We start from the raw sequence: 14,265 nt of genomic DNA on the forward strand, positions 1-14,265 counted from the left end.
AGCCCTCCATTCTTCCTGGTAAAGAGTACTTTCCTATTGGAGTTGAAATCCATCACACCCTCATTCTCACCAGCAGGTCCTACAGCCTCACCCTTTCAGTTTTTCTTTACTCCTCCACCAGCATCTGCACAGCCTCAGCCCCCACCCAGGCTGCCCGCCCTCAGCCCTCCAGCCACTGCCTTTCTCTCTTCCTTCAGCTTGCTAAGCTCCTTCTCGTCTTAGGACCCGGAGTGCTCTTCCAGACTCCTTCTTCTTCCAGACCCACCCCCATTCCCAGACCAGAAATTACAGAGAGTATTGGATTAACAACTGCCTCCCCCATTAGAATATAAGCTCCACAATAGTAACCAGTAAGGTGCCTTACTGGTTTTGTCCACTGCAAAATTCTTAGCACCTAACACAATACTAGGTACAGAGTTAGCTCTTAATGGGATTTTGTTGAAGGATGAATGGGTGGATGGGTGGATTGATAAATGGATTGATGGATAGACTGATGGATGGATTGATGGGTGGATGGGTGGATGGATGGATAAAAGGTAGCCAGTGCTTTGGTACCACATAAAACAAGTAAAGATCACTTCTACATGAAAGCTTTTCAAATGAGTATCTGAGTAGAATCATCATGTCCTCTAGGGTTTTTCTTCTTTACAGGGAACAAGAAGGATACAAGAGGTTGGGGGCGAGCTACACTGTACAGGTGCCTAGAGAAGAGGTGGGACAAGCGCACAATCTACTTTGTAACTTCCTCCAGGACAGGCCTGGAGAGACACCCATGTGCTCACACTTTTACCGTTGGTGGCTGCATATTCACTAAATCTGTTTTGAGCAGACACAGAAATACTGTACATGTTGCCCCAGGTTTATCTCCAAAATCATTTCAGAGGTTCAGACAATGCCAGTAACATGAGCAAACAAAGAAATGCTGTAGGAGCCATCACAATAAACAAGTTGTGACACAATTCACTAGCCATTAGTTCACGATGAGGCTTGCCTTTCCTATGTCTAGTAATTGGTGCCTTTCAGTAAATAGGTAATACAATTAAGTGCAACTTGTTGACATTGTAACATTAAAAAGTGAATCGGTAGCAAGTGTCAAACTCATCCAACTGTATACTTAAGATCCTTGTAATTTACTGCATGTAAATTATAGCTCAACAAAATATATTAAAATGTCATACAGAAAAAATGTAGAACTCTGACCTTAAACTTAAGTAGAGTACTATCTATATGTATACAGAAATTATAGGGACATAGTGTTGCCTGATATTTACTTAGCCTGGTCTAACCTATCACTAATTCACTGCCTGATCTTAGCCAAGAAACAGCTCCTTCATGGGCCATAAGACCTACAATTGGAAAATGGGGCTTAATTATTAAATTAATTCAACAAATACTAATACCCATGGTAACTTTCTCATAGAGCTCTGGGTTTTAAAGAAAAAATACATATGAAGCACTTAGTACGGTGTCTAGTTTGAGCACAATAACTATTTGATTAAATAGAGGTTGTGCATCCATACCTCTCATTAGGAAGATGTGTGCGCGCTTAAAGATCAACACAAACAGAATAAAAGGCTCTTTGTGGAAAGTTAGGAGCAAGCGAGAATCTGCCATAATCAAAAATTGTTCACATTTTAGGAACATAGCTGTTTCCTCTTCCCTGTTAGGTTCTATGATGGAGGCCTGTGAATTAAAGTGACAAAAGAATGACTAACAGGAGAAAAGGCACAGAAATTTTATTTTTAATTTTACATGCACAGGGCTCCACAGAAAAGCAAACTCAAAGAAGCAGTTAGACTTGGAGGGCTTAGCTACCATTTTAACAAACAGTGGTAAATTGTGGAGAAGAGACTAGACAAAAAGAAAGGGGGCCTTGGGCCTCCAGGCACGGCAAATAATGGGAAGGTAGGTACTTGGGGAAAGGCTAGGAGGGTTACTTGGTAAGCATTGTGCACGGAGTCTCACCTGGGTGCCTTCTCTGTCTCTGCTGGTACTGCTGGTCTCCTCCTGGTACAGGAGAGGGGAGGGGCAGGCACCTTTACAATAGGGCATTTCTGTCCTGTTTTTAGGCAGAAGGGGGAGGGCAGAGATGTCTTCCTGTGTCTGCTTTTTCACCATTGTCTCCGGTTCAAAATAACCCTTTGGCCAAAGCAGCATATTTTCCGGTGGCTTATTCTGATCCCCTTCACAGTCAATACCAATATGTGAAGAATTCTTATTCTCAAACATGAAAATAAATACTTATGGAACTGACCGAATTTCACCTGGAGGTAACCGAGGAGAGCGGGAAGGCCCAGGCTACGTTTCCAGGGATCTCTGTACTGTATAATAGTTTTCTGGACCAGGTTAGAGCCACCCTAAGCTTATCTGGGCTGTTCTCCTCCAGGCACATTCAGAGCTCGGAGGAGAAGAAAAACATTTTGCCCTGCTTTTGAGGTTGAACTATATTTTTCAAAGATTTTTTTGAAGTTTTTACTTCACTGAGCTATTCTGATTCTGAGATCATCTAAGAAAATGAGACTATGAAACCATGGGTGTGGAAGAGTGGTGAGAGAGAGGGAAGGGGATACTCTTTAAAGAAAGCAAAACAATAAACGAACCAAACATATAGAAATGTAGGAGGCAAAAGTCTTTGAGGTAAGAACATCTATCCTAGAGGAAATGACAAGAAAACAACCAGCCTGCTTCCACGACAAAAACGTGATTTATAAAAATGAGTGTTGGCTAGGCGCTGGCTGGTTGGTTCAGTGGTGGAGCGTCGGCCTGGCGTGTAGGAGTCCCGGGTTCGATTCCCGGCCAGGGCACACAGGAGAAGCGCCCATCTGCTTCTCCACCCCTCCCCCTCTCCTTCCTCTCTGTCTCTCTCTGGCTCCTTGGCCTCTGCCCCAGGCGCTAGAGTGGCTCTGGTCACGACAGAGCGACGCCCCGGATGGGCAGAGCATCGCCCCCTGGTGGGCGTGCCGGGTGGATCCCGGTCGGGCGCATGCAGGAGTCTGTCGGACTGCCTCCCCGTTTCCAGCTTCAGAAAAATACAAAAAAAAAAAAAAAAAAAATGAGTGTTGGCTAAAGTGAAGTTAGGGTACGAGAGCCTAAACTATTTCCTTTTGTTTCTTAAAGGCAATGGTTAAAAGAGTAAGGATGTCTGGTCTATTTATAGCGTGCCCTCATGGTGTTCTGTACTGTACTTTGAGATGAGGTGAGCACCAAAAATGGGTTGCTGGCCCATGAGGACGGTAAAATTTGAAAGAATAGAAAATTTGAATCATCACAGGAATACAATTCTTAGTAACGGCATAACCTCCTTGAGGAAAAATGATTGCTTTTAGCAGATATCCCTCCAGGGGATGCTGAACTCGGTGGTGAGTAGGGCACCTGCGGCTTCTGTTCCCAGCAAAGGGCCAGGATGTCCCAGCACAGCGAGCCCATACCCCTCCCACACAATCTGTGACTCCACATCATCCTTCCTTGGATGGCGAAGATGCACAATCCTCTCCCTTCAATCAGCGCCCCCCCGCCCCACCTCACTGTTCCTACACCTCTGTGCTGACAACCTGCCAGACAAAATCTTCAACTTGGCTCTTTCCCTTCAACTGCAAACTCAGACTTCCAACTGCCGGGCGTAGATCTATGGACACGCTGGCAGCCCCGAAAGACAACCTGGTCCACAGCACACTCACTGCTACTGCTGCACACACATCTCAGCCAGCAGAACAGCCATCTCTTTCCTAGTCACTCAAGTACCAAATCCAGTGTCATCTGTCTTCTCTCACACCCAACATCTAATCTGTGTCCAGGCCCTGTCACTGCTTCCTGCACAATGCTGCTTTCAAAAGTTGTAGGTTTGTATCTGTGTTCTGTACTCCATCCTTTGAAGAGAGGACACACGTGTGCCTGGTTCAAGACTGGAAGGCTGTGCAGGGCAGGGCCTCCCCTCTCTGGTCCTCTCCGCCCTGTCCTCCTCTCCCCTCCGGCAACCTGGATCCTTTACTGCGTAGCTCCCAGAGAAGGAAGGAAGCTTCTACTCCTATGTCAAGGTCCATTTCACATTACTCTCTCCAAAATACTTTCCTAAGTACCCTCTGTCTCCAAAGACGTAACTGGACCCCCCATGCTTATGACAACCTTTATGTAATGATCTTTGTCTTTTCCTATCTTGGATTCTGTGCTGTCTCATCTCAGGGCCCTCTTATTAATGGCAAGACCAACCATTCAGTTGTCCAAGTCAAACTCTAGGCTCACCTTCTACGTCCTACTACCCATAAAGTTACTAGGTACACTCTAATCTTCCTCTTAAATATTTCTGAAGTCAATCTCATTGCTCTTGCTAACTCTTACCTGTCCACTGTAATAGGTCCCTCTGCCACCAGCCTCATCATACTGCAATCTAGCTGCTGCTGATGCCAGTTATTCATCCAATGGGCAAATCTGATCATGCAAGAAGCAGACCAAACTTCCTAGTAGGGTAATTAAGCCCTCCAACTCCCACTCCCCAGTGAATTGACTTATATCTACCTTCCCAGGCTCACTGCTCACCACTCCCCAAGGAACACTGGCCAAAACAGACTATTCATGGGCCCCTTAACATCCGAAGTGCTTTAATGCTGCTGGCCTTTGTGCATATGTCTCCCTGACCTCTGCCTGGTAAACTTCCTATCCTTCAAGTATTCCCTCCGCTGGGAAATCTTCCTAGACTGCTCTAGGTAACAGTAGTTTCTTAGTCCCCCACTAAATCTGGAAGGAGATGCTTTCTTTGCATCCCCAGGGCCTAGCACAAGGCTCAGGACAACACAAATGTGCTCAGTAAATTGTTTAATAGATACCAGTAGCCTTTCCTGGAGAAGAATAGATCTTTGTATTATCACAGTACTAGCACAAGGCCCAACTTTGTGCTTGGTCAACTTTGTTGGTGTCCAGTACGGTGCTGCTAGTTCATCATTGGACAGTGCCACAACACCCTGTGGTCACTGACATCCCATAAACACTTTGCTCCTGACTGCAGGGCTGAGCACAGTGAGGTTAGGATGTGGGCACTGGAGCCAGAAAGACCAACGTTCAAATCCCTGCTGTCACTTAAAAGCTCTGCGTCCTGGGCAAGTCTCTTAAACCTCCCGGACTCCAGCTTCCTTATATGAAAAATGAAGCTAACAGTAGCTAACTCAGTGGGTTTTTTATGTTAAGACTAACACATTTAGTATGTTTGCACAAGTGTCTAATATGCAAGCAATCAATAAATATTTGTTGAATGAATTAATTAATGAGTGAGTGACCCACAAAATGGCACTTCTTAAAGATACATCTTTCTAGCATGTTTTCCAAACCTAACATCTGGCTCTTACAAGAATCAGTTTAAAGCCCTTGGCCAGGCCCGGCCCTCCTCAACACCCCTACAGCTTTGCTAGCCCTGCAGCTGCCAATCACCAGGGCTAGGTCCCACCCCTACCAGATTCACCAATAGGACCCAGAAGGCAACACGTTGGGCTGCTTCCCCTGCTTCTCATAGGCTGCGCCACAGTTCTGCCCAACCCCCTGATCGCATCATCCGCACGAGGTATTGTGGGGCTGGTAGTCTAGAGAAGAGGCGGTCTACCGGACCACAATGAAAACTGTAACTCCGCCTCGTCCTCTGAAGAAGGGAGAGTGGCTCTTCTCCTCACCCTCCTTTGGTAGATGGAGCCCTGGCGTCCCTTCCCTCCCTTGTGGCGCACCAAGAATACCCAGGACTCGTGTCACCAGTGGCCCTCCCCCAAAACAGTAACATTTTGCTCAGAAAATTAAGTATTCACTGAAATTTGAGATTTCAGTTTCAAATCAAGGAAACATTCAATCCCCATATTCTTATAAATGGACCTAAGGGGCCATTTGTGGAAGGTATGGTGGTAGCTCTGAAAAGTCAGCCATGACTCCAGACTTCCCCTAGTATTTCTGAAGACTCTAGGACAGAACTAGCAATTAATTACAAATTTATCCAAACTTTGTGAACCTTGTCTATTTCAAACTGCATTATCTTAACATCATAAAAACTACCAATGGCTCCCCATTGTCCAAGATATAAAGTTCAGACCTTTTAGCTAGGCATATAAGGCGCTTCGTAACTATTTTGTATTGATTTACGTGTGGTCACATTTTTTTAAAGCAGCCTTTCTCAACATTGGCTGCACACGAGAATCACCCCGGACCTGTATAAAATATGGGTATTTGTGTCCCACAGAATAGATGGCAGACTCCTGGAGGGATGTGCAGGCTGCCATGTGTTTTTAAAGCTCCCCGGGTGATTCTCACGGGCAGCCGGGGCTGAGAGCCGCTGGTTTAATGCCTTATCAACACTGCTGGAAATACTTTCATGGATCCGAGCCTCAGCTCTGCCGTTTCCTCTGTTTCAAGGGGCCTTCTTCACCCTCTCCTGCCTGGGGAGCTCATCCTGCCTGGCCAAGCTCAGCTGCTATCCCTGCATCCCCTGACCTCTGGCAAAGTACTTCCTCCTCCAGCGGTGCATACGTTTCTTTTAGCAGCACTGGAGTTACTTGATTACTTGTATCTCCCCAGAAAGGCTTGAAGTTTCTTAAGAAGAGTCCTGAAGAGTCCTCTGTTACCCACTCCACAGCCACTGAGTCAGAACCTCTGGGCATGGGCCTCAGGCATAAGTTGTTTCTTAAGCCCCACAGGCGAATCTGGTCCATGCCCCTCGCGAGAAATTAGCTTCCCCAAAGCACTGGGTACTGTAAGCATCGATAAATATTTGTTGCACTGAACTGATGAAGCATCTCATTTGTTTTTAAGTCAATCATGTCGTGGTACCCAGTTGCCTCTGATTCCCCTGGAGAGCTAAGCACTCTGTCTTGTACTACCTTCTTCAACGATTTACTCATTCATTCAACCAACAAATATTATTGCACACCATAGCAAAATCCTGGGGAGTCCGGAGAAAACAGGAAAACAGTTACCACCCTGTGGGACTGAGACTCTATTAACATATTCGTTATAGTGTACTTATTATTACCACTTCCTATCATATTGGATTCCCCCCCCCCCCGATACTACTTGATATTCAAGAGTAAGGAAATCTTATTCCCTTATATCCTCAGTATGTTGCTGGCACATAGAAGGCATCTTGTAAATGTTTACTGAATCAAGGCAATATGTTTCATAGACCTTATCACAGATTAGCTAGCATTTATTTGTGTGGTTATTTGATTAATGATTATCTGTCCTATGAGCTATAAATCTCCTGAAGACAGGAAGTACATATATTTTGCTCATCATGGCTGACACAGGGTCTGGCTGAGTAGGTGCTCAGAGAATATTGCATGACTAAGACCTTTCAGAACAAAAATGAAATCTCCCAACCCCAGACCCACTCCTTCAGTCTCCCTCTTCTCCCCTCAAAGGTAATTTTCTTCCTGAGCATTAAGGGATTTCATGGTACAATAAGCATGAGCCCAAACAGTTGATGTCTCTTTTACTTACTTACAGGTTGACCAGGGACTCTACTTCCGGGTCTTTTGTTGGCCACGTCTGAAGGGGCTGGATGCCAAATGAGAGAGACGACTTCGCTTTCCACAGCAGGGTTTGTGCGGCCTGACCCCCGCAGGAGCCCTTTGTCAGTGGGTCCATCGGGGGGCCTGGAGGCGGAGGCGCGGTGCTGAAGCAGAGGGAGTTGGGAAAGGCACTGAGAACAGAGGAGAGCGACAGGCCAGTCACTGGCCGATGCTAGCACCACTGCCCAGAGGCCAGCCCCACCACTAAGTTAGGAACGGGAAGCCATGGCGCTCCCAACCCAGTGTCCCACTAACGCCACTTGTGCCCTTACTGCACCAAGTGACGCCTGAGCATGCTAAGGCGGGGAAGACGCTGTCCAAATCCTACCATGTCCCTCAGCAATAAGTGAAGTCACCCACACTGGCAGGCCAGTGGGGTATCAGGTCAAAGGAGATTGGTGAGCATTTAAACCACCATAGACTTACCTAGGAAAAGGCAACATCCATTCAGTAAGGGACAGCTATGTCTAGAGTGCTTTGGGGGAATAATTAGTGGTGGGAGCTCATGGCCATCACTGTATTAGTCGAGGGGAGCTTAGGCTATCTCCTAATTTCCAATGAAAATTTCCAAGAAAAGCCATAAAAAGGACTAACGCTGTCAACAACACTGTAGAAAAAGAGGCCCAAATCCACATTTCAAGAGGAATGGCATAGTGTCAGTAAGCAGGGGATGCTCACTGAACTAACATAGACTGGTCGTGGGAGTAAGTTGAGAGATGCATCCTGAAGCCTGCCTGCTCCTTTCCCGTGGCCCACTGTGGAAGGTGGACAGGTGGCTCTGCGGTGGGGCCGCTGTGTTAGGGAAGTACAGGCACCCTGCTCCTTCTGATCGGAATGACCGCTGAGCCAATGAGCAGCATTCTTCACTCTCTTCTCCCTCATGTGACAGACATGCACACAAAACCCCGTGACTTGGAAATGGAAAAATAAAAAGCATCCTTAGAGCCCTGGTCAGTTTGCTCAGCAGTAGAGCATCGGCCTGACATGCGAAAGACCCAGGTTCTATTCCCGGCCAGGGCACACAAGGAGAAGCACCCATCTGCTTCTCTACCCTTCCCCCTCTCCTTCCTCTCTATCTCTCTCTTCTCCTCCTGCAGCCAAGGCTCCACTGAAGCAAAGTTGGCCCAGCTGCTGAGGATGGCTCCATGGCCTGCCTCAGGCACTAGAATGGCTCTGGTTGCAATGGAGCAGCGTCCCAGATGGGCAGAGCATCGCCCCCTAGTGGACTTGCCAGGTGGATCCTGGTCAGGCACATGCAGGAGTCTGTTTCTGCCTCCCCGCTTCTCACCTCAGAAAAATACAAAAAAAAAAAAAAAAAAAAAAAGCATCCTTAGATAACACTTTGGTCAAAAGAGTCTCTTTATAATGTCTTCTTTTTAAAATTTATTTATATTTTTTACTAAATTTATTGCGGTGACATGGTTAATAAAATCATATAGATTTCAGGTGTACAGTTCTATTATACATCATCTGTATATTGTATTGTGTTCCTCATCTCAAGCTACCTTCCGACACCACTCACCCCCTTACCCTTCTCCTCCCCCACTTCCCTCTGGCAATAACCATACTGTTGTCTGTATCTGAGTTTGGGGGGTTTTTCTTGCTTAATCCCTTTATCTTTCCATCCAGCCCTATCCCTCTTCCCCTCTGACAACTTATCTTCTTTTAGTTTATTTTAATCTCGAATACTAAGATTATTTCATTGTCTTAGCATGCTATTTTATAGCCCTTTGATCTTTAAATTTTATTTAAAAAATGCTTAAATGCCTGTTCTTTTAAACCCTTCCCACTACTTATCTTTTTGCCACACTTTACCCTTAGTTTCTGAGTTTTTTTATACTTTCATCTAATTCTTTTTTTTTTTTTAATTCTTTTTTTTTTTTCTGAAGCTGGAAATGGGGAGAGACAGTCAGACAGACTCCCGCATGCGCCTGACTGGGATCCACCCGGCACGCCCACCAGGGGCGACGCTCTGCCCACCAGGGGGCGATGCTCTGCCCCTCCGGGGCTTTGCTCTGTCGCGACCAGAGCCACTCTAGCGCCTGGGGCAGAGGCCAAGGAGCCATCCCCAGCACCCGGGCCATCTTTGCTCCAATGGAGCCTTGGCTGCGGGAGGGGAAGAGAGAGACAGAGAGGAAGGAGGGAGGGTGGAGAAGCAAATGGGCGCTTCCCCTATGTACCCTGGCCGGGAATCTCTGCACTCCAGGCCGATGCTCTACCACTGAACCAACTGGCCAGGGCCTCATCTAATTCTTTAGCTTCATTTTCTAACTGTTCAGATTCTGTCTCACCACTGTTCATTTTAATCCTTTTACTCATTTCTGTTATCTCTCCGAGTCTGAACTTTCTAATTTAAAAAACATACATTCCTCTAATCTTCTGACATTTTACCTTTATCGTCTCAGTGTTTAAACTGTTCAGCAGCTGGAGAACTGGGAAGATGGCAGAGTAAGCTCTGCCCATGGGAATAAGCAGAAACAGGCCCAAACTGATCGAAACAGGGACTGGCCGAAGTCCGTGCTGTGACCCTGAAGATCTGTGTACACAGCGAAGCAAGCATCGCGTTCTAGCTCTAACCTAAGGCGAGGGAATGAGCACAAACGCGCTCGAGGCCTGACTGCCCGGGCTGAGGGATGGACGCTGGGCATGCGGGCAGGACTGGGCAGGAGCAGCTTCTCCTGTTTCTTCTCACTGCCCGCTTTCTAATCTGGAGGGGTGACCTAACCTGAGAAAGGCTGAAGAAGACAAGAAAAAGTGTACCTTAGCCGTTTGAACCTCCTGAACGGTATTAACTAAAAGCATATTTGACCCCACGAAAAGGAGGCCCCCAAGTTGGGAATCACCCCAAGCCTGGCCCTCTTCAGAGAGACCTGTTTGCCCTGAAGTTGTGGGGGGAGTGAGAGCTGAAAACTCAAGGGAAGTCCTGCCATGGGGCCCCCCTACCACAGGCACAGGGGACCCCGTGGGCGGGAGGGCAAGCCTGGGGAGAGGGTAAACACAGATGGCACGTTCCCACAGCCCCAGCACCCTGCCCACCTCCCAAGAAGCACCATGGCCAGAGCTCCAGCCCAGGTCCCGGGAGACTCAACAGAGGGGCAAGGTGAATCTCCCCGTTATTAACAGGCAAACACAGACCCCACAGAGCTGCTTCAGTTCAAAGGGGAGCGTGCAGGAATCAACCAGCACAGGACCTATGAAATCAGGTTTGCAAAGGCAGATGGAGAGCACAGAGAAGAAGATTTGTAACAGGGATCAGATGAACAATGTAATAGCTCTGTTTGTTCAAGAAAATAAAGAACAAAAACTCTCTTAGAACAAAAGATCAAATAATACAATATAGACTTCCCAGGGCTCTAGGGTAAAAGCGCCAGAACGCGGCAGGGGAAAGGCTGATCACATACAGTGTGGGGGTGTTTTCTGGGAGGGGAGGGGCCGAGAGGAGGAAGTCAGGGCGTGGGGAGTGAATTTCTTAGGTCAGGCACTAGACGCTAGACAGGGACAGCCCTCAGAAGCCGAGTTTACAGCTTCCTCCCTTGTGCTGTGAGTCCCAAGCCCTCAGTGTGCCTTGAGTGTGAGCGTTGAGTCTAAATGGATGGCGGCAGTGAGGAATGTGGCCTGCTTCCAAGTCAGCCCTCTGCTGATGGCCACGAGGAAGCAACAGGGGTCATCGAGAGCTCCAGAGGGGGCCCAGCAGCTGAGGTGGCCCGGCCAGGCCTGCTGAGGCCCAGTGACGCAGTGAGAAACAGATCACGGGAGGACACAGCCGCGGCACACGTGCTGCCTCAGATGCCGGGCGGGCGGCTCCTGAATGCAGCAAAGTGGCATAAAAGACAATGAGGTCTCAGTTCTGGCCCGTTCGACATGGCTGGTGTCTCCTGCAGTGCAAGCAGCATGGAGTTTCACCCTAAGTCCATGAGGAATAAGGGGAACTTCTGGAAGCCACACCTTTTCCCCTGTATTTTTGATCTTGTACATTATTCCTTTCTCAGACTGGTGGCTGAAAACTGCCCTACACCAAAGCTAATCATCGTTCTTGTCTACCTTCAAACCAAGATCAGCTTTCAGGGTCTGAGCTAGATCAGCAGCCAAGGGAGCGGTCATCCCCTGCAGAGCGGGGGCAGTTGGATGACAGATTCCCTCTGTCCTCAAACCTACGCTGCCCCTCCCACTCAGCCACTTCTTGTCTCGTATGCCTCCTCCTCCACACCACTCAGCACAACTGAAGTCACCCTGGACGTGTGTTTTCCTGCTGGTACACTGTCTGCCCTTGTCTACTAGAATGTTAGCTCGCTAAGGGCAGGAACCCAGCTGTCTTGTTCACGGTGTATCCCCAGGGCCTAGCACACAGAAGTGCTTAATAAATATCTGTTGAATGGATAAGTGACCATGTGATGCAAAAAACATGAGGAAAAGAGTCATTTAGAGTAGGGAGACTAACCCAGGCTGTTCTGGCCTTTCTTGAATGAGGTCACTGGTGGCTTCAGGCAGACCTGTGGGACCTGCTCAATGTCTGCCAACCTCTGACTGGCAGACGCTTGGTGAGGACTGTGACGAGTGCACGGAGCAGACGCTCCATCTGCAGAACGCCACCGCAGGCCTGCTCAGCGGCAATGATGCCAGAAAGTACTTCGCGGCTGGCAGCCCTGCTGAAGACCCTTTTCTCTCTGGCCCTGAAATGTCAGACAGGCATTTATGTCCTAACTTCCACCTGAGCTAACACTAGGGAATCACTACCCCTGACAGCTGGAAAGTCTACTTCAAGTGCCGCCAGGAGCTTGGTTTCCCGTCCTCAGCCCCTCGCCCATACAGCAGCACACCACTGTCAGGAACCTTCCCGGGTATGCCACCAACTTTCCATCCACATGTCTAATTTATTTTTGCTACACTGAAGAAAGAGGCCGTTGTGGCAGACAACTCGCTCGGTCCCCATTTCAGTGCCATTCAGCGTGCAAACACTGGACAGCCAGAACACAAAGGCCCTAACCTCCTTTGCAGTTCAAGGTTGTGGCCGCAATGCAGACCACACAGATGAGATGCGCTCACGAGAGACTAGGACTTGGAATGGAGCCAGGCGCATTGAGCAACAGCGTCCAGGGCATCCCCTGCTTCTGCAGGTCACAGCAGAGGTGCTGTGGTTCCGGAGGCAGAAGCTCCTGGGTTCTGCCGCTCTCTGAAGCAGCAGTGGCAGCTTTGGGGCTCAAAGCAGAGTCGGGGGTGTGGTTCTGCAGTGTGCTACAGTGGCTGCAGCTTCAGGACTGGTCAGTGTCTCATTAAGAAGTGGCAGCTTTCCTGATCACACAGAACACAGTGGTTCCGGGGGCTCAGAGCAGTTCCTGGGAGCTCAGACTAGAGTCTGCTGTCCAACTCTGCTGCCAACTCTGTGAGCACTTCATTCCCCATATCACTATTAAATCTCGTCTGCTTAGAGGAGGCGGAGTGGATTCTGTTGTAGGCAACAGATTCCAGACTGACAGTCATAGTGATGCCTGTTGGATTAGATTTGAGTTTGCCAGTCCCTGCAGCACTGTGCAGAGAGGAGAGCAGGGCGCAACTCCCTTCTGCTGGCTGCAACAGTGTGACCTCCAGGGGGCAATGGACAGGCTGAGTACATGTATGGGAACACATGGGGATGCCGCCATGTGAGTGTAAAAGGGAGCTCACTCAAAGCACAAAGCATTTCTGCTCAAACAGCAAGGTGGTGCAGAAGGGCCACCAAAGAATAGCACACTGATCGCAGACGCCACTAAGGTCGCTGCCACGCTGGACTAGTGACCATGATCACTCTTAAGGACCTGCTTGGCGTTGCTTTGAGTCTTTTCAAATGTGCCATCAAAAATTGTTGTGTCAACGCTTACATGTTGCTGAAAACAGAAAAAGGCGAGAAACACTAGCCTACCCTATAGATGCTTTAATCTCTCCAGTAATAACGAATTGACTGCATCTTGAAGTCAGCCATGCTACCCTGGGGAGCACGGAGCGCTGGAGTGGACTCTGGAGTGCTGAGGCCATGCCGTTCCGGCATCCCTCGTGCCCACTGCGAGTCTAGGTTGAGCCCCAGCCATACGCAGAGAGGGCCTGATTCCTTGTTCATGACCCCTTTACAAATGTGGGAAGACAGCTATGATATCCTCTGTGACTTTTCCTTTTTCAAGTAAAAAGATTTCCCGTACTGAAATCTTTTCTCTTTACTGGGTCATTCCCATCAGATATAGCCATCTTGACAAACTAAAAGCAAAAAAACAAAACAAAAAAACCCAAAACAAAATCAAGTCAAACAAATTTTCAGCTCCCAGCCCCTCCACCCCTGCAAAGAGCTGACAGTGTCCACCATTCTCAGTTCCTCGCCTTTCACTATCACTGGAAGCCAGTCCAGGGAGACCCATCGCACTCTCCCTAAGAAACGGCTCTTGCCAAAGGTCCCTGGTGACCACAGGATGCTGAACCCAATGGCCGACTCTTAGTTCTTCCTATTGTTTGACCTATCAGCAACGTTTGACCTTTCAGCAACATTTGACATAAAAAAATCATTCCCTCTCTGTTTTTTAACTTTTTGTACTAATTTCCCCAAATAAAAGTTTTTTTAATGACATCATGTATCCAATGACATAATGGTTTCACATTTACATCTCAAAGTATAAATTTACTTGGGATTGATATGAACACTTAACCAAAGTTCATCAAATCACTGTCATTCTTCCTGACTCACAAAGTTTATTTATTGATTCCCTTT

The 14,265-nt window shown here is 47.9% G+C and overlaps 1 protein-coding gene across 4 annotated transcripts in view; it reads right to left on the bottom strand.

Annotated features, from left to right (window-relative positions):
* Positions 1–14,265, bottom strand: part of GARNL3 (GTPase activating Rap/RanGAP domain like 3) — a 129,022-nt gene that overhangs the window by 105,106 nt on the left and 9,651 nt on the right. For 2 of the 4 annotated variants that reach the window (XM_066367106.1, XM_066367104.1), the window contains exon 2: positions 7,469–7,666. The exons of 1 other annotated variant lie outside the window; for it this stretch is intronic. In XM_066367106.1, the coding sequence (XP_066223203.1) occupies positions 7,469–7,666 (198 nt within the window). The remainder of the gene's footprint in view (positions 1–7,468; positions 7,667–14,265) is intronic. One more of the 4 variants, XM_066367105.1, reaches the window with a different exon arrangement.

Source organism: Saccopteryx leptura, chromosome 2 (genome assembly GCF_036850995.1).
Source record: "Saccopteryx leptura isolate mSacLep1 chromosome 2, mSacLep1_pri_phased_curated, whole genome shotgun sequence".
Lineage (NCBI taxonomy): Eukaryota > Metazoa > Chordata > Mammalia > Chiroptera > Emballonuridae > Saccopteryx > Saccopteryx leptura.